At 49.0% G+C, this 25,000-nt stretch overlaps 2 protein-coding genes across 4 annotated transcripts in view; one reads left to right on the forward strand and one right to left on the reverse strand.

The window, feature by feature from the left end:
• Window positions 1-25,000, reverse strand: part of CTNNA2 (catenin alpha 2) — a 1,018,631-nt gene that overhangs the window by 397,343 nt on the left and 596,288 nt on the right. The window lies entirely within an intron of this gene.
• On the forward strand, window positions 14,787-16,479 carry LRRTM1 (leucine rich repeat transmembrane neuronal 1). The gene has a single exon (XM_060247183.1). The coding sequence runs from the start codon at window positions 14,877-14,879 to the stop codon at window positions 16,443-16,445; it is 1,569 nt and encodes a 522-aa protein (XP_060103166.1). The 5' UTR covers window positions 14,787-14,876; the 3' UTR covers window positions 16,446-16,479.

Here is a 25,000-nt window from a genome sequence, read left to right on the forward strand (position 1 = left end):
GGTGGGATGTTTCCAGCCATCAAGGACCAATAGTGACAGTCTGAAGCTGACAGGCAAGTCTGATTTCCAATGACAGGCATCGATCTGACTTCCTCAGGATGGTGGGGGGCGGGGGGGATGTTTATAATCACTGGGGGAGCATTCCTGTCCTCTGTTTGCATCTGGTTTTTGCAAGTCTTGGTCTCCTTGCGCGTGAAAGAATATCTTTTGGTGGACTGCGGGGGGGGGGGGGGGAGAGGAATTAGAGGAATTACCGGGGTGGGTGGAGAAACCTGTTGAATCTCCCGGCCTCTATACAAACTCGTCAGAGTAAAAGCATCACTCTCTCTTCCCCCCCCCCCTTTCCTTGCATTCAGAGCTACATTTCTTCCCCCACCTCCCCCGCCGCCTTTTTCTTTGCTGTGAGGAGTGGGAAACATGGATAGATCTTTTTTTCTTTTAAACATATTTTTGATTTGATTTGCGGGTGGGCTGTTCACTTTTGCAGGTTCTGAAAACACCCTTTCTCTGCATGCTGGCTGTGGGGTCCCCTTCTGCTCCTCCAAAAAGCACCTCGTTTCTCCCTGCGTTGCTTGAGTCTCTGCCTGGAGGGTTTCCTCTCTCCTCTCCCACTCTGGCACCCAAACTACCTACAGATTTCTGGGGGGTTGGCTAACTCCCTCTTCCTTGGCTGTGAGTACGCTTTCTGCCCCTCCAAAAAGCATCCTTTCTCCTCTGCCACATATTCCCACACATTCCCTTAGCTAGCCCACCAGTGCCCCCTCCCACAGCTGTGCAGTGAGTCCCAGCTGCCAGGCTTGGTTTCCCTGTTACCTTCCCAGGTAGGATGGAAGGCTTGGCCCCAATCAGTCATCATGTCGCCAGGGCTGGGTGGCTGGTCCCAGGAAGACACAGCCACCTGCAGCCATGTGAGTGGTCCCTGGGAGGTAATCTGGGAGTCTGATGCCTGTAGCTTAACCAGGTCCACACTGTAGTGTCTCAGAGAGCCAGTTGGTGTAGTGGTTAAGTGTGCGGACTCTTATCTGGGAGAACCGGGTTTGATTCCCCACTCCTTCACTTGCACCTGCTGGAATGGCCTTGGGTCAGCTGTAGCTCTGGCATATGTTGTCCTTGAAAGGGCAGCTGCTGTGAGAGCTCTCTCCAGCCCCACAGGGGTGTCTGTTGTGGGGAAGGAAGGTAAGGAGATTGTGAGCCGCTCTGAGACTCTTTGGAGTGGAGGGCGGGATATAAATCCAATATCTTCATCTACCTCACAGGGTGTCTGTTGTGGGGGAGGAAGGGAAAGGAGATTGTGAGCCGCTCTGAGACTCTTCGGAGTGGAGGGCAGGATATAAATTCAATATCTTCATCTACCTCACAGAGTGTCTGTTGTGGCGGAGGAAGGTAAAGGAGTTTGTGAGCCGCTCTGAGACTCTTCGGAGTGAAGGGCGGGATATAAATCCAATATCTTCATCTACCTCACAGAGTGTCTGTTGTGGGGAGGAAGGTAAGGAGATTGTGAGCCGCTCTGAGGCTCTTTGGAGTGGAGGGCGGGATATAAATCCAATATCTTCATCTACCTCACAGGGTGTCTGTTGCGGGGGAGGAAGGAAAGGAGATTGTGAGCCGCTCTGAGACTCTTTGGAGTGGAGGGCAGGATATAAATCCAATATCATCATCATCATCATCAAAATGGCGCAGAACAACTCCCCCAAAACAGTTTCCTGGAGACACCTTGCTTGGTGGTCTGCTACTTGGATCCCCCCCAAATCTGACATGCATGTAACATGTGGGCCATGTGGAGGGTCACCCCAGGGAGGAATTGTGTGCGTTGAAGGCCTCTCGCTCACCCAGGTCAGTTTTTGTCACTCCTGAACCAGCAGAGGTGACATCCCTTTGAAAAGCATTGCACTGAATTACCTTTTTAGGGGTCTGTAACTCAGCCCCCTGAAGTCCAATGTGGACCAAACTTGGTGGGTACATTGAAGAGAGTGATCTGGAGACAACCTGCCATTTTGGAGTCTCGAAGCCCTGTGCGGAGCTTTTAAAAAACAGGACTAGTTTGTGAACTGGTTCGCAAACCAAGCTGTGGTTCGGTTCGCGAGCTGGTCTGGGAACCGGTCCAGTTCTGTTCATGAACCGAACCAGCATTTTCGGGTCTGTGCCCATCCCTAATACCATGGAATGCACAGAGGGCCACCAGCACTTAAAACACGGATTTTACCAATAATCTATGTAGTGCTCCTTGTTTGGTAAGCATAGATTCTACTACTAATCTATGGCCTACTCTTTGACCAAGAAGCATGGGTTCTTACAGTCAATTATGACCTACTCTTTGATCAGTTAAGTATAAACTCTATTGCTGGTCTCTGACCTGCTCCTTGACTCATGATCTCTCTCTCAAAGAGCCTCCGTGGGGACACAGGGAAGAAGGCGGGCTTCTGAAGGATCTGACCTTCAAAGGAGATGCATTTCTCAGTGCTTTGATGGTTTGGTGGTAGGGCTCATCGTCATTGTGATGGCTCTTTGATGAGTGAGTTAAGAGAATGGATTGTACCAGTGACACCACCACTCTTTGGTTGATGGTATATATTTGACCTCATGGGGAAGGGAAGTAGAGGAGAGAGAGAGAGAGATGGAGGTGGAGATGTAATGGCTCAATGTCAGGCTGGACTTGGGGTCATGGGTTTAGATCACTACATTGTCCATTGCCTCTAAGCATAATTTATCTCAGAGCCTTGTAAAGATGACATGGATTGGGGGAGAAACATGTATATCACCCTAAGCTCCTTTTAGAAATGGTGGATTATAAAATAACACCAAAATAAATAAATAAATCCAGATATACTGAAAGACGGAACGTGTGTGCTTTTAATAGTCATGCAGAAAAAGGTGATTTTAGCAGGTACAGCTTCTTTAATGACAATCTGACAAGTCTGTATTAACCTTTGCATAATAAATTCTAACTTTACATAAACATTTAAAGGTACAGGAGTCTTGTTCGGTGCAGTGGTGAAGTGTGCAGACTCTTATCTGGGAAAACTGGGTTTGATTCCCCACTCCTCCACTTGCAGCTGCTGGAATGACCTTGGGTCAGCCATACCTCTCACAGAGCTGTCCTTGAAAGGGCAGCTTCTGGGGGAGCTCTCTCAGCCGCACCCACCTCACAGTGTGTCCGTTGTGGGGGGGGGGGAGGTAAATGGAGATTGTGACCGCTCTGAGATTCAGAGTATGGGGTAGGATACAAATTCAATATCATCTCCTTCTCATTCTCCTTCTTGTCTTTCATTGCATCTGGCTATCTAAGAGTTAGTCAGTCACCCACGAAGAAAGGCACAAAGATGGGGGGATGGGGGATTCCACACTGCAAAATGATGGTCTTATTTACCTGTCTTAAGTACATTTCTGCTCCCCTCCCCATACTCCAAGGCGCTTACGGAAGTGAATGCGATTCTCCCGTTCCCATTTTATTCACATTACAGCTTGGTGAAATATATGAATGGGCATGACTCAGTGCATGCAGAAAGTCCTGGGTTCAATCTTAATAATCTCCAGTTAAAAAGGATCAAGTAGAAGGTGATGTGAAAGACCTCCATCTGAGACCCTGGAGAGCCGCTGCCAGTCTGAGTAGACAGTAGTGACCCAAAAGACCAAGGGTCTGGTTCAGTATAAGGCAGCTTCATGTATTCATGTGAATGCGAAAGAGCCTAACAGAGGGTGACTGGCCCAAAGCAATCTGGGTTTCATAAAAATGGATGGTATAACCTAAATATAACTGGTAGGGGTGGGCACAAACTGGTTCATGGGCCAAAACGCAGCAGAAACGTGGGCTGCTTCAGAGCCCACAAACCAATGTTCAGGGAAGGCACCTTCCCCCAAAATTTGCTGGACTTTATCTGGTTTGATTCAGCTGAGTGGTATGGAATTTGCAGCTGAGGTATTAGGCTGAAATGGCTGCCAGCCATTTAAACCTGACAATGGTTGGGTCTGCCTGACATGAATAGAATAGAATAGAATAGAATAGAATAGAATAGAATAGAATAGAATAGAATAGAATAGAATAGAATAGAATAGAATAGAATAGAATAGAATTGGAAGGGACCTCCAGGGTCATCTAGTCCAACCCCCTGCACAATGCAGGAAACTCACAAATTCCTCCCCCCTAAATTCACAGGATCGTCATTGCTGTCAGATGGCCATCTAGACTCTGTTTAAAAACCTCCAAGGCAGGAAAGCCCACCACCTCCCGAGGAAGCCTGTTCCACTGAGGAACCACTCTAACTGTCAGGAAGTTCTTCCTAATCTTAAATAGGAAACTCTTCTGATTTAATTTCAACCCATTGGCTTTGGTCCTACCTTCTGAGGCTACAGAAAACAATTCCACACCATCCTCTGTATCACAGCCTTCAAGTACTTGAAGATGGTGATCGTATCACATCTCAGCCGCCTCCTCTCCAGGCTAAACATCCAGTTGTCAGCTGTTAAGTTTAAATGGCTGTGAGCCATTAAACCTGTTGGTTTCACTCCCCCCTCTTTGAAGTCAGTGGGAAGCAAAATGAGCAGGTATTAGATGGCTGCCAGTTTGGTGTAATAGTGAGAGGCCAGTTTGGCGTAGTGCTTAAGTGCGTGGACTCTTATCTGGGAGAACCGGGTTTGATTCCCCACTCCTCCACATGCACCTACTGATGTGACCTTGAGCCAGTCACAAATTCTCACAAAGCTGTTCACACAGCAGTTTCTGTTAAAGATCTCTCAGCTCCACCTACCTCACAGGATGTCTGCTGCAGGGAGGGGAAGGGAAAGGCCACTCTAGACTCCTTTGGGTAGTGAATGCGGATATATATCCAATCTCCTCCTCCCTTCCCGGGTGACTTCCTCCCACCACATTTTTTCCTGGTGAGCCATGGCTGGGAGAAAGCAGAAGCTGAACTTGCAGGCCAGCTCAGTTTAAGTGGGGTTCAGTTTGGGGCCCACCTCAAACCCTGAAGTGAACCAAGTCCTTCACCCCAGGTTCATGCTGGAATATTGCAGCTGGAATATTGTAGCTGGAAGAGGAGAAGTGATAAAAGGGTAACTGTTTTTGTGGCATGCAAAACTCAGCCAATTTCAAAGGAACCAGTAATTCCAATGTACTGTTTCTCGGTTACAATATGTGGCCGCTGTAGCTGGTCTGTTTAAATATTCATATACTTAGTTTGTGCCGATGCCTAGAAATAGCTACCTTTTAATTAAAATACAAACAAACAAACAAAAACCACCTCATTTAAACCTGTTAATTTACCGCAGGCAAAATTTAGAACTTTTGGACGAATTCGGAAGTGTAGGATTCCAGCGACAATGTGAGTTTAAAATGAGAACGGAAGCAAAATGAGGCCACTCGCCGATTAAGTTTCGCGGAAGTTTTAATCACGCCACAAATTAGCATTTAGACACTGCTCTTCGACTGAGTCTAGTCATTGCCATATCTGAAGCCAGGTTGGACCATTCCTATCGGTCAGTATCACTAAGAATCCAATGCAGGGGTGCCCAGAGTGGTGCCCACCGACACCCCATCACCCACCAATACTCCCTCTAAGCTGTGGAGTCTTGTGAGCGAAAATTCAACTTTGTGAGTTGCTGGCATTAAAAGTTGGGAGCCACTGAAGAAATGAGAGTTTGCCCTGTGGCCGTCCTTCCTGAGCTAAGGCGGAAACGTGTGAGCCGATGGCTTAAAAACTGTGAGCTAGCTCACGCTAACTCAGCTGAGAGGGAACACTTGCCCACCAACACCTTTCCTGGTATACACCAAGTGGGGGCAGCTGGGGCTTTTGCTCAGAAAGATTTGATTTCATTTATTGAATTGCTATCCCGCCCTTCCCAGATGTGTGTTCATTTCTGATTGGCCATTGGCTATTTGATTGGCTGTGCATTTTTTTTTTAAAGTTGCTTTGGCAGCAGTTGGCCCTGCAGTGCATGAAGCTGCAGTGTGTGTCTCAAGGGGATTAGAGAGGATTGGATAAACATATGGAGCAGAGGTCCATCAGTGGCTATTAGCCACAGCGTATTCTTGATACTTTGTCTGGGGCAAGTGATGCTCTGTCTTCTTGGTGCTTGGTGGGGAAACAGTGGGAGGGCTTCTAGTGTCCTGGCCCCACTGATGGACCTCCTGATGGCACCTGGGCTTTTTTGGCCATTGTGTGACACAGAGTGTTGCACTGGATGGGCCATTGGCCTGATCCAACATGGCTTTTCTTATGTTCTTATGTGACACAGAGTGTTGGACTGGATGGGCCATTGGCCTGATCCAACATGGCTTATGTTTTTATGAGACACAGAGTGTTGGACTGGATGGGCCATTGGCCTGATCCAACATGGCTTCTCTTATGTTCTTTTGGAGATAGGGCTTCTAGTGTACTGGCCCCACTGATGGACCTCCTGATGGCACCTGGGCTTTTTTGGCCATTGTGTGACACAGAGTGTTGGACTGGATGGGCCATTGGCCTGATCCAACATGGCTTCTCTAATGTTCTTATGAGACACAGAGTGTTGGACTGGATGGGCCACTGGCCTGATCCAACATGGCTTCTCTTATGTTCTTAAAATAAGCTGCAGCACCCATTTTAGAGCTGGCTCTGCCTCCTGTGGAAGCTATTTTGTGGCAGCCATTTTGTGATGATGATGATGATGATATTCGATTTATATCCCACCCTATACTCTGACTCTCAGAATGGTCACAATCTCTTTTACCTCCCCCCCACACACACACACACACAACAGACACCTTGTGAGGTGAGTGGGGCTGAGAAAGCTCTTGCAGCAGCTGCCCTTCCAAGGACAACTCCTACGAGAGCTATGGCTGATCGAAGGCCATTCCAGCAGCTGCAAATGGAGGAGTCGGGAATCAAACCCGGTTCTCCCAGGTAAGAGTCTGTGCATTTAACCACTACACCAAAAAACATTTAAATGACTTCTCCAAGCCAAACCAGGCGGCAGTCCGGAGAATGCATTTAAAGTTAAAGTTGCTTTCTTATTACCTCTCCCATATTTTCTTTCTTTCCTTCCTTCCTTCCTTCCTTCCTTCCTTCCTTCCTTCCTTCCTTCCTTCCTTCCTTCCTTCCTTCCTTCCTTCCTTCCCTGATGTTCATGTCTTATGGCTCTGAAACATCTGGCATTTATTCTATATGGCTCTTACATTAAGCAAGTTTGGCCACCCCTGCACAGCAATTAGGCATACATGCTTTCTCTGAGGAACATATGGTGGGATCCAAACAGCACTCAGAAGACAAGAACCAGAGCTTTAAGGAGTGGATTGTATCAATTCTCTTCAGATAACATGTCATTCATGCATCAAGAGCCAGCATGGTGCAAGTGTTAAAGTCTAGGATCTGGAAGACCCAGGTTCGAACCCCTACTCTGCCACAGAGGCCTCCTGCGTGACCTTGGGCTAGTCTCACAACTCTCAACTTCACCTACCTCGCAGGGTTGTTGTGAGGATAAAATGTAGTTAACAGTTTGCATGAAACACTGGCATTCTCTCCCCCCCTCCCAAACTGGGGATGCTGACATCTTCCTCTCCAATCCCATTTCAAATCGATACCAGCAGGGAACTAAACCCCAAGAAGTTCCTATATAGCCAAGGACCTGCCTACTTTAGGGACCCTCTCTCCCCACACGTTCCCCAGAGGGTACTTAGATATGGATTCCAAAATCTATTCGCAATCCCTGGGCCGACGGAGGCCAAAACTAAAGTTCACCAGAGAGAGAGCCTTCTTGATAGCAGCCCCCTACCGGTGTAACCAACTGCCGGAGGAAGTGAGAGCCTTGCGGGACCTTGCCCGGTTCTGCAAGGCCTGCAAGACCACACTCTTCCGGTTGGCCTTTAACTGACGCCGAGCCATTGTTACTGTAGGGAAAACTTGGGAAATACCGAAGCCATTGGAACTATTTTGAAGGTTGCTAGCACCAGATTATGTTTTTGATTGTTTTAAATATGGAATTTTAGATTTTGTGATATTGTTGCGGAATCTTAATTGCTTGCTGTGATTTTATGTTGCGAGCCGCCCTGAGCCTGCTTCGGCGAGGAGAGTGGGACATAAATCAAATAAAGTAAAGTAAATGTCCCCAACCTCATTTTCTTTATTCAGTGATCAGAGACTAGTGATAGTCTCATATCACTAGACTCATGCCGCTTGTAAGAAAAACAAGCAAAGGGCGAAATTGAACTTGCGTACTGATGAAGTGAGGCAGGATGGTAGAAGGTGCAGAGTGGTCAGAACAACAGGGCAGAATCCAAGGGAATGTGTACACTTTTGATTTACTTTTGGCTTGGAAGCAAAATCAGATGCAAAATCTTAAGAAAACCCGGAGAAACAGTGAGCAGAAAGCAAACGGTGCTGAAGAGAGGAAAATCAATGCAGAATGACAAGGAAAACCTGACTGACATGCAAGGTAAAAGCGAGGGGAAACACCTGTGTAGAAAAAGAAGAAAAAAGATATTGGATTGATATCCTGCCCTCCACTCAGAGCGGCTCATAATCTCCTTTATCTCCCTCCCCCACAACAGACACCCTGTGAGGTGGGTGGGGCTGAGAGGGTTCTCACAGCAGCTGCCCTTTCAAGGACAACCTCTGCCAGAGCGATGGCTGACCAAGGCCATGCTAGCAGCTGCAAGTGGAGGAGTGGGGAATCCAACCTCATTCTCCCAAATAAGAGAACTATGGCTGACCCAAGGCCATTCCAGCAGCTGCAAGTGGAGGAGTGGGGAATCCAACCCGGTTCTCCCAGATAAGAGAGCTATGGCTGACCCAAGGCCATTCCAGCAGGTGCAAGTGGAGGAGTGGGAAATCAAACCCGGTTCTCCCTGATAAGAGAGCTATGGCTGACCCAAGGCCATTCCAGCAGGTGCAAGTGGAGGAGTGGGGAATCCAACCCGGTTCTCCCAGATAAGAGAGCTATGGCTGACCCAAGGCATTCCAGCAGGTGCAAGTGGAGGAGTGGGGAATCAAACCCGGTTCTCCCTGATAAGAGAGCTATGGCTGACCCAAGGCCATTCCAGCAGGTGCAAGTGGAGAGTGGGAATCAAACCCGGTTCTCCCTGATAAGAGTTCGTGCACTTAACCACTACACCAAACTGGCTCTCAGAATAGGTCATAGAGTACCCCCTCCGTAGCAGCTGCTTCCTCCAGTGGAACTGATCTCTGTAGTCTGGAGTAAAAACAGTTGTAAAAGCAGAAGGTTTCCAGGGCCCACCTGGAAGCTGGGACTCCTAACAAGCCCCCATGTCTTTTTCTTGAGAAACAGAAAGGCAGAAATCTTAAATAAAGAAGAAGAATCAGCTGTAGACAAAGGGTTAACTCCTACTTTCTAGACTGCAGCCTCCAGAGAAGAAGCGAGATTTGGGGGAAAAGATACACACTACTCTGAGTGAGGCATAATTTGCCCCCAAGAGGCCATTTCTCTATGTCAAGAGACTCCTTTGCTGCACAGCTGACCTTTTATGCCCCATGAATAACAGAAATAATGCGCCCTTTTTAAAGAGCACTACTAACATCTACGGTGCTTGCTCTCTTCTCCACCAATAGCACTGCAATGTGAACATCTCTGACATTCCCATATCAGCTGGAAATGGGAGACTGAGGGATGCGACTGGGTCTCCTAAGGGATGCGACTTGGATCTTCTGAGTCCCGTACTACTTAATGAATTGCAATGCTTTAAATTTTGTAAACCGCTTGGAGCATTTTCAGGTTTCCTTAAAGGGGGCGGGCAAAATGATGGTCAGGCCCCTTTCCCAAAAATCTCCCCGCTCCAGGATTCTGTTATAGGGGTATCGGCATCTGGATGGGGCCTGGGGATCCTCTTGAATTACAGCTCAGCTCCATATTAGAGGGGTAAATTCCCCTGCAGAAAACGAATGATTTGGAAGGCTTGCTGTATGGTATTGTACTCTGCTAAAGTCCCTGTCCTACCTAGCATCCATTCCGAATGGGGGAAAGTTCCCCAGTCTGGATCTGGCAACCCTATCCCCCTTCCTCCACTGGTGGCCAGGGGGAGGGATTGGCAATCGTATCCTCTAAATCAGAGGTGGCGCAATTTGCCGAAGGTAACAGCCACATAGAATAAATGTCAGATGTTTGAGAGCCACAATATATGAACGTCAGGTGTTTGGGAGCCAGTCCGGTGTAGTGGTTAAGTGCACGGACTCTTAATCTGGGAGAACCGGGTTTGATTCCCCACTCCTCCACTTGCAGCTGCTGGAATGGCCTTGGGTCAGCCAGAGCTCTCTTATCTGGGAGAACCGGGTTGGATTCCCCACTCCTCCACTTGCACCTGCTGGAATGGCCTTGGGTCAGCCAGAGCTCTCTTATCTGGGAGAACCGGGTTGGATTCCCCACTCCTCCACTTGCACCTGCTGGAATGGCCTTGGGTCAGCCAGAGCTCTCTTATCTGGGAGAACCGGGTTTGATTCCCCACTCCTCCACTTGCACCTGCTGGAATGGCCTTGGGTCAGCCAGAGCTCTCTTATCTGGGAGAACCGGGTTGGATTCCCCACTCCTCCACTTGCACCTGCTGGAATGGCCTTGGGTCAGCCAGAGCTCTCTTATCTGGGAGAACCGGGTTGGATTCCCCACTCCTCCACTTGCACCTGCTGGAATGGCCTTGGGTCAGCCAGAGCTCTCTTATCTGGGAGAACCGGGTTGGATTCCCCACTCCTCCACTTGCACCTGCTGGAATGGCCTTGGGTCAGCCAGAGCTCTCTTATCTGGGAGAACCGGGTTGGATTCCCCACTCCTCCACTTGCACCTGCTGGAATGGCCTTGGGTCAGCCATAGCTCTCACAAAGCTTGTCCTTGAAAGGGCAGCTGCTGGGAGAGCCCTCTCAGCCCCACCCACCTCACAGGGTGTCTGTTGTGGGGGAGGAAGATAAAGGAGATTGCGAGCCACTCTGAGACTCTGAGATTCGGAGCAGAGGGTGGGATATAAATCCAATATCATCATCTTCTTCCTGAGCAAAGACCAAAATGTGTAAGCCAGAGGCTAAGAAACTGTGAGCTAGTTCACGCTAACTCAGCTTAGAGGGAACGCTGACAGTGACTCTGTGTGTGTGTGAGACCGAGGATATTCGAGATACTGCCTCAGGATGCTTGCCTTTGGTTGTAGGGTTTTTGTCGCTGTTGATCGTCTTGGGTCATGATCCAAAGGACGTTCTGCCCACTAAAAAACAATCTCGATGCTGTTTACACCAATGCTTGTTCCCCACGCTTTACACCGAGGTTCCTCTCCCCACCCCCTTCTGCAGCACACTGAACAGCTGAGACACATAAACAAATCAGACGTTACTGTCCTACAGGATTATTATTGTGGCGTAATGGATTATGCGTTTTCTCTCTCAGACACACACTCAAAGCTGCCTCGTGCTGAATAAGGCCATCAATCCATCAAGGCCGGTGTTGTCTTCTCAGATATCATCTGCCACCTGAAAGCTTTTAACTGGGGAGTGAACTTAGGGGCTTCTGCATGCAAAGCAGGGGCTCTTCTGCTGAGCCACAGCCCCTCCCTGCACATGCGCGCGCGCACGTTTGGGTGCAGAGCCAGTTTGGTGTCGTGGTTAAGCGTGCGGACTCTTATCTGGGAGAACCGTGGTTAAGCGTGCGGACTCTTATCTGGGAGATTCCTCCACTCCTCCACTTGCACCTGCTGAAATGGCCTTGGGTCAGCCTGAGCTCTTGTAGGAGCTGTCCTTGAAAGGACAGCTTCTGTCAGAGCTCTCTCAGCCCCACCCACCTCCCTGGGCGTCTGTTGCGGGGGAGGAAGATAAAGCAGATTGTGAGCTGCTCTGAGATTCGGAGTGGAGGGCAGGTTATAATTCCACTATCATCTTCTTCTTATACATGCGCAGCCTGGTTTTTGAGCCCTGCAAGAGGCTTGTCATAAAAAAGGACCGTCAGGCAGAGCTGGCAAGAAGAGCGCTACAAAGATCTGCAGTGGCAGCTTCTCTGGACAACCCAGGGCTACTGCCCAGCACATCTGTGAAGCCTCTGGCTACAGGCTCCACAGTCCCCCTCCCTTCCACCCAGTCTGCCTTTCACCCGCTTCCCTGCTGGTATCAGCTGCTACCGCTGGGTAGGAGCAAGCAACACAGGACTGCCTAGGCAGGGAATGAAGAACGTCAGGAGGTGGAGCCCTGCCCTCCCCCTTCCAAAGCAGACTTCTTTGAGATGAGGCTCGAGCTGTGCGTGTGGCTCTGGGGTCCAGAAAACACACCTTAGAAGAGGCGAGGGGGGGGGGGACGCGGAATGCTGGAAATTGTAGCAGAGCAATTTCCGACCCACAAAAACGGCCTCTTTCCCATGGCCTGGGTGATATTCCCCCCTGGACTATGTTTTGTGGGATCCTCCCCCCCCCCGAATGCAAAATTTAAATCTTTTGATGCCGCGTTGGACTGGGCACCCCAACGACAGCAGGAGAGCAAATTTCAGCCCACTCGGAACATACCAAGATTGTGCTTCTTTGACCCTGTATCCAAAGGCCCCCGGCCCCATCTCTAATGGACCGTTCCTTGAAGAAGCACCCTTAATGTTCTCCGGCAATGTATTTGTGGAGCATCGCCCCCTGATCTTGAAGTACCTGCTCCCAAAGGCTGACCAGGACGGGCGTTCAGGTGAGCCACAAAATGGGCAAGAGGCTGAACGGTTATTTCCCCCAGCAACAGAGTGGCAATTGTTCCCCAAGTCACTAAAGAATGCCGAAAATGCCCATCGAGAATGGCTTTTCCCATACCTAATGGTGGCTGAAAATTAGCAGGCAGACATTTCTTGGTCTGTTGAACAGAAAAGCAGCCTGGTTTTTAGAAAGCTGGGGGGGGGGGGCGGTGTCCAACTCTCCCTCGCCCCGCAACACACACACACACACGCACACAGAGGTTCTCCAGAAGCAAGCTGCATGGAAGATTGATTCTTAAATGCAGCATTCGAAGCACATGAATAACGGTTTTGTATGCCACAGCACTGGCCGCTGCAATTTCCCCACAAAGATGCCATTAGCAGGAGCACGCACTGAACACTTTTTTTGGGGGGGGGAGAGAAAAAGAAACGCAGCATGGTTAAGGAGACCGAACCGTATTCGCTCTCACACCATCCCGGTCCCGTCCGCAAACAACCTCGCTCACATCTCTGCAAGGGAAACGGCAAAAAATAAATAACTTGGGAAAGGCTTCGCTCTAACAAGCATGCAAACCGAAAAAGAAGGAATGGAACGCAGTGTGTCCAACAAGCTCCTCTCCCTGTGAAATAAACTGGGGGTGGGGGGGGATCAAATCATCTCAGACAACAGAAAAAACATTAGAGGTTTGGAATTTGGGCAGATTCTTCCGTGTTGGGGGGTGGGTGGGTGGCGGAAGAATCCAGGATGGCACTTATATCCTCCCACACCCCTAGCCTGAACCCCCTTTCCCAGTAGGCACGCGGACCCCTGCCGAAAGAAAAAAAAAATAAGAAAAATATAAAAGGCAAAGGGTATCTAATCTCATAGCTTCATCCTCAGACATGTCTCGCCACTGCAGCTGTCTTGGTGTGTGTGCGCGCGTTTCCGTGCATGCATCAGTGTGGCGGAGTTAATAGCGAGAGAGGAAGCTTCAAGTCTCTCTCCTTTTTTTTTTCCCTCCCCTCCTGGTTTCATCAGAGAACATATATCCCTTTACTGGTTCTCCCTAAAATGTTGGTTTGATGCCCACCCCTTTTTTCCCATTTGCCCATGTCTGTGCGAAGCCACGGCGCAGGCATACAATCGTGAACAGCTTACGACACGCAGCGAGCACCAGGCGCCTCTGCACGCTGGACTACATACTGCTCGGCTGGAAGGAAGGGATGTGTGCTTGCTCTCACTCTGTTTTCTCCCTCTGCTCTAAGCGTCTTCTAACAAGCCCGGCGAACCAGGGATGGGGGGATAAAGCCATCTTTAGCCGGTCCGGTCGGCGAAGGGAACGGTAATGCCGCTGTCTCGCTGGAGTAAAACGGTGGTCGCCGCTGGTCTTCTCCAATGATGGACATTAAAGAGACTGTCAGATCCTGGGGAGCTGTTAAGTAAAGAGTCTTTTTTTGGGGGGAAGGGGCTTCCTTCTTGCATCCCCCCCTCCCCACATCTCCGCACGTCACAGTCTTAACTGCAGAGGGGGGGGGGAAGGACAGAAGGGGGAGAGAAAGAGAGAGTGAGAGGGAAGAAGGAAGACCCAGCCTTATGCCCATACTTCTGAAACTTGGAGGGTTTGGGAGTCAGCTTAAAAAAAAATCAGGGGGGAGGAAAAGAGAAAGAGGGGGAGAAAAGCTAGCTGGACATCCCTCTTGCCCTTTTGAGACGGAGCAAAGTGAGACATTGTGAGCCTGCCAGCCTCGCAGAGAGCCGAAAAAAAAAAGAGAGAGACAGAATCGGGAGCAACAGAGAGCTCCTTTTTAGCCCTGCATATAATTAAGTCCCAACACAAAGGAAGCCGCTGAATGGAGGTTGTCACTCTCTGGAAAAAGGGTGGGTAAGACAGTTTTTAATTTTCATTCTTTCCTGAAGAAACAGAGAGATTTTTTTTTAAATTGTTGTTTCCTCTTTCCCCCCCCTCCCCTCTCTCTTTTTTTTGCTGCAGCGTCTAAGGTGGACAAAAAAAAAAAAACCCTTGTACCTTTCGAATGCCTCTCGAACTTTAATGTTGTACAGATCTCTGCATGCTGGGCTTATGTTTTTTAAAAAAGAGACCCCCGGGCAAGATAAGACGCCCCCCTCCTCCCAATGCCACACTTATTTTTGCCTGCCCCCCACCCCCTGACCCCCTGTTTTATAGATGGTATGATGTAGGATTTTTGAAGGGGGAAGGAAACTGAGGAACAAAAGAATCAATGGACATTCTCATGCGCCTTGGGGAATATTCTTGCTAATGGATTTCCTTCTTATTGGTGTCTGTTTAAACTGGCTACTGAGGAAGCCCCCGGGGTGGATTCTGTGCACGCTGGCCCTCTTTTGCAAAATGCTTCCAGCCGTGAATAGTGGGTGTCCTCTCCTCTGCCGGTGCGAGGGGAGGCTATTGTACTGCGAGTCCCTGAACCTCACCGAAATGCCGCACAACCTGTCGGGCGTGATGGGCTTGTCGTTGCGGTACAACAGCCTTTCGGAGCTGCGCGACGGACAGTTCACAGGGTTAATGCAACTCACGTGGCTCTATCTGGATCACAATCACATCTGCTCGGTGGAGGGGAATGTCTTTCAAAAGCTGCGGAGGGTGAAGGAACTCACGCTGAGCTCCAACAAAATCACCCAGCTACCCAACACCACCTTCCGGCCCATGCCCAACTTGCGCAGTGTGGATTTATCCTACAACAACCTGCAGGCTCTGGAGCCGGACCTGTTCCACGGGCTGCGGAAGCTGACGACTTTGCACATGAGGTCCAACGCCCTCAAGTTTGTGCCCGTCCGCATCTTCCAGGACTGCCGTAGCCTCAAGTTCTTGGACATAGGATACAATCAGTTGAAAAGCCTGGCTCGAAACTCTTTTGCCGGCTTGTTCAAACTCACCGAGTTGCACCTGGAGCACAATGACTTGGTGAAAGTGAACTTGGCCCATTTCCCCAGGCTTATTGCCCTGCACTCCCTCTGCCTGCGGAGGAATAAGGTCACGATTGTGGTCAACTCCTTGGACTGGGTGTGGAAACTGGAAAAGCTGGACCTCTCGGGCAACGAGATCGAATACATCGAGCCGCATGTGTTTGAGAGTGTACCTCACCTCCAGTCCCTGCAGCTGGACTCCAACCGGCTCACCTACATCCACCCGAGGATCCTCAACTCCTGGAAGTCCCTCACGAGCATCAGCCTTTCTGCCAATGTCTGGGATTGTGGCCGCAACATCTGTGCCTTGGCCTCATGGCTGAGCAGCTTTAAGGGCCGCTATGACAGTAACTTGCTCTGTGCCACGCCTGAGTACGCGCAGGGCGAGGACGTCTTAGATGCGGTCTACGCTTTTCACTTGTGCGAGGACGCAATGGACCAGACCACCGAGGGTCACCTGCAGTCGGCTGTGGCCAACAACAGCGACCAGCTGTTCAGCTACAGCCCTGCCACCCTCAACTACGACGTGCAGGAGACCGAAGGGGACCGGACGACCAATGCCGTCATGGTGACTGTGCCCGGCGAGAACAGCGAGAACGCTGTTCAGATCCACAAGGTGGTCACGGGGACCATGGCCCTCATCTTCTCCTTCCTCATCGTGGTCCTCGTGTTGTACGTTTCCTGGAAGTGTTTCCCGGCCAGCCTCAGGCAACTGAGGCAGTGCTTTGTGACACAGCGCCGGAAGCAGAAGCAAAAACAGACCATGCATCAGATGGCCGCCATGTCGGCCCAGGAGTATTACGTTGACTACAAGCCCAATCACATCGAGGGCGCTCTGGTGATCATTAACGAGTATGGATCCTGTACTTGCCACCAACCACCAGCAAGGGAATGTGAGGTGTGAGCTTGTTCTATGTTGGTTTGCTTTTTTTGTTTTGTTTCGTTTTCTTTCCTGGTTGGGGGAATTTTGGAAACCAAATAGCAAAAGGGCCGAGCAAAAAGACAGTGGGGGGGAGGGGCAGGGCCGACTACTGCTGCTGCTGACACAGTGCCCGTCTTTGCTAAAACGATTAAAAAAAAGAGGGTTCGTTTCCTCAAAAGCAAACAAAAAAGACTTGAAATTTTAGCTTTACTGTGGCTTAAAAACCTTCAAGACAGACCACGTAAAAAAAAAGAGAGAGAGAGATTTCAAAGAACAGCTCTCTTTAAAGATCTGTTAATATTCAGAACAAACCTGAGTGTAAAAAAAAGAAGTACCAACTATTGATTTTTTTTTTTGTAAAATGACAACAGAAAAAAAATATGTTTAAAATAAAAAGGAAAATAACATTTACATTTTTTTAATAGACTGATGTGCATTACCTGGAATGTCAATCTATAATCCAGTGTGTGTGTGTGTGTGTGTTGTTGGGGGGATTATTTGATTGTGTATGTGTGTTGGGGAGGAAGCATTTGATTTCTTTTACTCGCCTGATGCTATATCAGCAAGCCCTGGGTGCCAATCAAGCCACATGAAAGCAAAAAAAAAAAGTTTAAATTGACCTTTGCCTTCTTGCTTTGGTAAGGCTGCCTTGTCCTGCTGCTGTTGATTTCCCCCTTTCTTTAATGGCATTGAAAAAAATGGCTTCTTCTCAATCTGGTACCTGACAAATCTGCAAGGAGTCCAAGGGGGGACTGGAGATGAGCGGGGATGCTTTAAGTACTAGAGGCAGCTGTTTCACTCTGCCAGCACCTCCGGGGGTGGGGGGTTATAAGTCGCTTTCAGGGGCACAGGAATGCAGCTCCTTTCCTCTTTCAGGGGAGGGAAAAGTGGTCCCCCATCCTGACTGTTGGCCTGGGGCTAGGGGGAGGAGAAAAGGAAAGGGTTCTTCTGGCACACCAGATTCCTGATCAGGATTAAAAGTCTGACCACTTTCTTTTTAAATATATTTCTAATTTAGTCCCCCCCCCCCAAAAAAAAAAGTAATGGGGCGCTATGGAGCAAGCAGAAACGTGACTGGAAGCCACACATTCCCATCTGCAGTGGGGGAAAAGGAACTCTCTGTGTGGCTTTGGAGGTTCTAGATCAGGGTTCCCCAACCCCATGTCCGTGGACTGGTATCGGTCTGTGGCCTGTTAGCAACCAGGCCACAGAGTGAGACAGAGACCTTCACCTACTCCTCATTTAAAGACCCCCAATGGGGGGGGCAGGGGCAGGGTGTGGGCGTGGGGGTAGCCTTTGGCAGCAAAAACCCCAGCACCCCCACCGGTCCATGGAAAAATTGTCTTCCAAAAAACCGGTGCCAAAAAGGTTGTGGTGGGGGGGGGGGGCAGTGTTCTAGATAATACAGTGAACCAGCTTTGGGAACAGGGTATATCACCGGTTGCTATAACACAGATGGCTGACAACTCTAGGTTGGAGATTTTGGGGTTGCAGCCTGGCGACGGTGGGGTTCGGGAAGGGAGGGAGCTCGGTGGGGGTCTAATGCCACAGAGTCAACCCTCCAAAGAAGCTGTATCTCCAGGGGAACTAATCTCTGTAGTCTGCAGATCAAGCTGTGATGCTGAGAGTTCTCCAGGCCCCAACTGGAGGATGGCAACCTTTACAGCAAGCCACGGGGAGGGGGGGGTAACACATCTTGCGGAGGGCCAGGCCATATTGGTTAACGTGTCGGGGGCAAAAGGGGAGACGTCTGCTCATTAGTGGCATGGATGTGATTAAGGGCAAATATTAAAACTTGTCCGTGCAAACCCAGTATACTAGGTTAATTTCTGCACCTTGCTCTAAAAGTATCAGCCTTATGAACATATGAAGCTGCCTTATACTGAATCAGACCTTTGGTCCATCAAAGTCAGTATTGTCTTCTCAGACTGGCAGCGGCTCTCCAGGGTCTCAAGCTGAGGTTTTTCGCACCTACTTGCCTGGACCCTTTTTTGGAGATGCCGGGGATTGAACCTGGGACCTTCTGCTTCCCAAGCAGATGCTCTACCACTGAGCCACTTTCCCTCCCCCTTACAGTACAACCAGATGTGCGTCTGCCAGATTAAACCCCGCGGAGGCTTCTAGGCCAGGGGTGGGGAGCCTTCCTTCTGCCAAGGGCCTTTTGGATATTTATAACATCATTCGCGAGCCTTAGGTTGCACCTCTTCCTGTTTTCTGAGCTTGTCGGCCTCAGGATTGTGTGACCAGCCTGCCTAAACGCTGTTTTGAGATTGTCCGTAGCCTTGCAGATTCTACCTGTGGGTTTTCTTAAATGAAAGAACAGCTCGGCACATCTCTCTCTCATATCATCATCCTCATCAACAACAGGCTTCCTCGGGAGGTGGTGGGCTCTCCTTCTTTGGAGGTTTTTAAACAGAGGCTAGGTGGCCATCTGGCAGCAATGAAGATCCTGTGAATTTAGGGGGAGGTATTGGTGAGTTTCCTTCACTGTGCAGGGGGCTGGATTAGATGACCCTAGAGGTCCCTTCCAACTCTAGGATTCTAGCAACAACAACAAACAGCTTAGCATCTTAGTGAAGTATATGGATGGGAGATGTTTGTGTGGTGTCTGAGGAGGCAGAAGTAAATGTCATGGAATTAGCTTATATGTAATTAACTTTAAATGTCGCTGCTTTGAAGCAAATAAATGTTTGAAGCAGACAGCAGACACCTGGTAGAAGAAAGGGGTGGGGGTCATAAAAATGCAGGGGAGGAAAGGACTAAGCAAGGCTTCAATTCGCACCCCCCCCCCCAACATAACTGTTGCAGGCAAAAAAAGAGAGAGCGAAAGAGAGAGAGAGCTTTGCTTTGTGAAGCTGGGACTTAACTGGTGGAGGGAGGAGATGATTCACGAGTTTCTTCTCCCCGTTTAAAAGAAAAACCCTGTTTATTGCCTGGGCCCTTCCCCTCATGCTGACGTACGGCAACCTAAATTGAACCAGAGAACCCTGAGTGATAGATGTGGCTACTTAAGGTAGGAGAGGGCATATCCCTCCCTGCAAAGCCCCCTCCCCCGAAGGAAACCTGTTTCATCCAAAAGCCTGTTACGCTTCCATTAAGGGGCTTAGCGCTTGATCAGATGATGAGAACCTGGAAAGATACTGGAACAGAGCTGGGAAAGTAACTGTGCCAACAGCCGCAATAGCGATCCGATGGGTAAAACTCCCCATGACTAATGGCAGATTGAGCCTCCCCAGAGCTTCCTGAACATCCCGTTCTTTCAGAAACAAAAGAGGGGGGGGGGGGGAAACACTACCTTACCCAAATGCTCACAGTTAAGATGAAATGCAGTTTTGACTCATGAAGCTCTTCCCTGGGACGTGCCCAGGAAAGAGCTTGAGAAAAGAGCCACTGAGCGTTCCAAAGATCGTATGTTGTTTTTATCCAGATTTCACACTCGATGCCTTCTTGCACCAATATTTCCACGTTTGCTGCAGAAAGGTCGTGCAGATTTTTCTAGCGAAAGCCAACAAGCTGCACAGAAGTGTCAATCGCGCAACGCCCCCAAACCCCACCCTCCCTCGTCAGTCGCAGACTTCTGATTAGCACACTGTCTCCTGTTGCAATGTGGACAGATCGCTGAAGGGGGCAAATTTTTTTCACCAGCTTTCAAGAATGCATGCGGTTGTTTGGAACGCCGTAGCTTTGTTGCAAATGTACAGGGCATAGAAGGAGGGGCTCGAAGAGCACAAGCGTATAGCCGTGCAGTATGTACATATAACTGTGCATCCACAGTTTTGCAAAAATGTACACGGGATGGATGCATCGAAAGACAGAGAGGTAGGAGTCAAGCGTGTATTCCCTAATGACACCCCTCTACTGAAATAAGCAAAAAAAAAGTGCCTTGCCATTCAGCAAAGACTCAAAATTCAAATGCAGGTAGTTCGAGAATTAAACTTTACAACCCTCATTCCTCATCCTTTTACGCCACACCCTGGCAACTTAATCCATACTCCATATCCATAATCCATACTCCATCCATATACTCTGGTTATACTCTAGCTTAATCCATTTTTCACCATTTCTGAAAGGTTTTCCAGCTAACCTGACCGTCTTTTATAGCAATTTTCCCTAAATAAAGTTGTGTTAACAATGGCTTTGAGATGCTCCCTCCTACAAGGGGGGAGGAAACCCCCCCCCCCCAAATGATGGAGATAATGTTGAGATGGGTGGGGAGGGGGCATGGCTCAGTAGTAGAGCATAGGCTCGGCATGTTGAAGGTCCCAGGTTCAATCCCTGCCATTTCCAGCTGAAAGGATCAGGTAGGATGTTGGCAAAAGACTTCAACCTAAGACCCTGGAAAGCCACTGCTGGTCACAGTAGACAATTCTGACCCCCGTGGGACCCAGGGTCTGATTGAGTAAACAACAAGTTCATGTGTTCATCTACAGCTAGCTAGCTAGATATAACGGAAAGAACCAATCTTCCAACAAGAAGTCTTGTGAGGGACTGCAACTAGCTGGTCTCTTGGACAGAACTTGTCCAAGCTATGCTACAGCCATAAGCAGTGGTCCACAGGCTTGTATGGAAGTCAGCCCAATAAATAATTTAATAATTGCAGAGCAAAACGGCTCACCGCTTTCTGCAGCCCAAGTAAAACTGCAGACGTTTCCTTCTTCTTTTCAGGTAGCCGTCACTGATCTGATTCAGCACCGCCGCATACTCGGGGCAGGAGAACTGGGCCCCTTCCAAATAATTCTCAATTCTCGCATCTAACAACAAAGATTCGGGGGTGGTGGTAATTTTTGGCACCTGCCAATCAGAACAGTAGCAAGGCAGGTACAAAACATGTTTTGTGGGGGGGGGGCACACTACTGTGTAAAAGATCCCCTCGTATGTGAGCAGATTGTTGGGTCTGTACGATATAATGCTCTTCTCCTAATATTAGTATACCCATGTACACTTCTCCATATACATGAGCACACACCGCCTCTTTTGGGAGACGGCTAAATTTTCCAACTCGGAATGCTAATCAGGGTCCATTCATCTTCCTCCGGGTCTCTCTCCTTCTTCTATACTATGGGGGGGATATCACAAAATCAATGTTAATGGGTCACATTCTGTATGTGCTCTGAATGTTGAATAGACAGAGATGGTCCTTCTGGTGAGAAAGGATTCCAGATTGTACCTTTTTTATATAATGGTTAATGGGAACTGCAGGGATCTCTAAGCGAGCGGGAAACATGCTATATGTGATGTGCATCAATAACTGTCTTGTCTAAGGTGGGCTAAGAAAGTGGTCCCAGTAGGCCGGGAATGGAGAAAAATAGAAACACATTTAGCAGATTGCAAACTCTGTCAAAGAAATGAAGGTTCGTAGTGAAGGAGGGCTTCTTTCTTTTTTTGTCCTGAGATCTCAGGAAAACCAAAACAAAGTGAAGGTTTTGCTTCCGAGGAGGACGTACAAAAAGCTATCCTCGCCTAGGGAACAAAACACCCCACATTATTTAATGCCCCTCTTAATAGCCAAAGGAAACAACAGCACTGGGCACTTAGATGCGACAGAAAGGTATTCGGATTAGGATAGGGTTGCCAAGTCCAATTCAAGAAATAGCTGGGGACTTTGGGGGTGGAGCCAGGAGACTTTGGGGGTGGAGCCAAGATCAAGGCTGTGACGAGCATAATTGAACTCCAAAGGGAGCTCTGGCCGTCACATTTAAAGGGATGACACACCTTTTCAATGCCTTCCTTCCATAGGAAATAATGAAGGATAGAGGCACCTTCTTTTAGGGCTCATAGAATTGGACCCCCTGGTCCAATCTTTTTGAAACTTGGGGGGTATTTTGGGGAGAGGCACTAGATGCTCTACTAAAAATTTGGTGCCTCTATCCCAAAAAACAGTCCCCCCCCCCAGAGCCCCGGATACCCGCAGATCAAGTCTCCATGATTTTCTATGGGAATAAATCTCCATAGGGAATAACAGAGTTCCCAGAAGAAATTTCCCTCCCCTCACCCCGCTTTCTGACGACCCTGAAATGGGGGGAGGGCCTCCAAATCGGGGGATCCCCTGCCCCCACCTGGGGATTGGCAACCCTAGATTAGGAAGAGAGAGGAAAGAAAGGCAATATAAGGGATGCTGAATGGCAGACGGATGGATGGGTGGATAGACAGATACAGCCTCATCAAAGAAACAAAAATGTTGTATCTAAATATCAGGAAATACAAGGTGTGTGTGTGTATGTGGGTTTTTTTTTGGGGGGGGGGGGTTACATCACAAGATGATGGCAGACACAGCTGTATGAGATGCGTAAGTAGAGATGAAACGGGTTCCGGGGAAAAGGAATTTGCAAAAGAGTGTCACAAGGCAGAAGGGGCTGGTGACAATGGGGTGTTCAGTCAAAGCATTTAGCTTCTTCAGAACATACCCATCCCAGGATGGATCATTAAGGAGGACTAACCTGACTGCTTTGTAAATTTATTGACTGATTGACGCCATCAAGTGGCAGCTGACTTACGGTGACCCCTGGTGGGGTTTTCAAGGCAAGAGATGTTCAGAGGCGGTTTGCCGTTGCTTGCCTTCGCATAGCGACCCTGGGCTTCCATGGTGCCCTCCCATCCAAGTGCTAAGGAGGGCTGACCCTGTTTAGCTTTTGAGATCTGATGGGATCGGGCTAGCATGGGCTGATCAGGGTGATTTACAGGGCTTTCATAGGTACCCGGGCTAATTCAGTACTAGAGTCTTCAGTGAATTTCTTATGGATAAACATATGGAGCAGAGGTCCATCAGCGGCTATTAGGCACAGCGTATTGTTGGAACTTTCTGTCTGGGGCAGAGATGCTCTGTAGTCTTTGTGCTTGGGGAGGGGGGGGAGCAATAGTGTGAGGGTTTCTAGTGTCCTGGCCCCACTGATGGACCTCCTGATGGTGCCTGTTTTTATTTTTTGGGGGGGCCACTGTGTGACACAGAGTGTTGGACTGGATAGGCCATTGGCCTGATCCAACATGGCTTCTCTTATGCTCTTATGAATTAACCTGCTATGGCTTCTTCCAGGGAACTTGGAGGGTCCTGTCCTTGGAGAGTGCTGATATTTTCTTGCTGAAGAAAAACTCTTGCTCACCACCTTCCACTATAATTCCCAGGATCCTTTGAGGGGAAGCTATGACAGTTAAGCCAATTTATACTGCAGTTATCTGCAAAGGGCTACCCTCTGCACACATGCGCGCACACACACACACAGTTTTCATCAGAAAGGTTAGCCATGAGGGAGGGACGGTGGCTCAGTGGTAGAGCATCTGCTTGGTAAGCAGAAGATCCCAGGTTCAGTCCCTGGCATCTCCAAAAAAAGGGTCCAGGCAAATAGGTGTGAAAAACCTCAGCTTGAGACCCTGGAGAGCCGCTGCCAGTCTGAGAAGACAATACTGACTTTGATGGACCGAGGGTCTGATTCAGTATAAGGCAGCTCCATATGTTCACATGTTCATGAGACAAACTTTTCTTCCTTGTTCAGATTTCAGTAGTTTCTCATTAACATTTTCCCTCCAAAACAATCACTGGTATATTTTGCTTCTACTAGCTTCAGTACCCCGAGGACTGTGTAGGAAGTTTAGAGCTAACACCCAAATGAGTCTCTCCCTCCCACCCATCTTTATAACATAAAGGTTCCAAATTAGGGAGAGCTAAAGGAATTATTAAGGGGAGGGAAATGAAACAACCAAAAAAATAGTTTACATACTAATCATAGTTGCCACAGAAGTACAAATTCTGAGGTTTTTTGTGGTGGTGGTGGTCGTTTTTGGCAAACCAGAAGGTGAAATAGTGCTCATTCTAGGGCAGTTTCCACATGGGGATTTGCTTTGAGAAGTGGGGTATCTCCTCCCCTTCCCCCATGGCATTGTGCTGTGTCTATGCTCTGGTCATGTTCTCCTCAGTTTTTCTGTCATCCTTTCCAAACTTACTCTGCTGCAGTGTTGTGTGAAAGACCACAGCTAGGGTTACCAAGCCGAGCCTAGCAACCAATGGGAGGGGCTGGATGCAAGGACATGGGCGTGTGACATTGGCCTTACAAAAGTGAGAACGGATAGCTCAAGAAATTGTTGGTAAAACCACAGAGTTCCCAGCCATTCCTAGAGTTACCTGGTTTTACCTGGAAGTGGTGTAGCAAGGCTTGGTGGTAGGAGGCCTCGTGCCATAGAGAACCTAGTCAACAAGCCAGGATGCCAGCATTCAGGTGGGGCCTGGGAATTTCGTAGAATCACAGCTCATCTCTGGACTCCCCAGGCTCCACCCCCCAAATCTCCAGGAGTTTTACAATTTGGAGATGGCAACCCTACCCTCCACCTCTACCAGGGACCAGGAGGACATGGGCAGCCTTAGTCACCATAAAGCTGTCTGGGTGCCACATGGGTAGGAAAGTCTGAGTTTTCCAAATCCCACTCAGAACAGCTCTCATTTCCCCTGCACCAGACTTGTGGCAAACCCGGCCCCCACCCACATACACACACCACACCACCATTTTTGTTTGTTCTGGCGCTGGAGGGGGGGGAGTGTTGCAACTCCA

Source organism: Heteronotia binoei, chromosome 9 (assembly GCF_032191835.1).
Source record: "Heteronotia binoei isolate CCM8104 ecotype False Entrance Well chromosome 9, APGP_CSIRO_Hbin_v1, whole genome shotgun sequence".
In the NCBI taxonomy this organism is placed as follows: domain Eukaryota; kingdom Metazoa; phylum Chordata; class Lepidosauria; order Squamata; family Gekkonidae; genus Heteronotia; species Heteronotia binoei.

Excerpts from the sequence above, each read along its gene's own strand:
- LRRTM1 (XM_060247183.1), top strand. The coding sequence starts at position 14,877 with ATGGATTTCCTTCTTATTGGTGTCTGTTTAAACTGGCTACTGAGGAAG.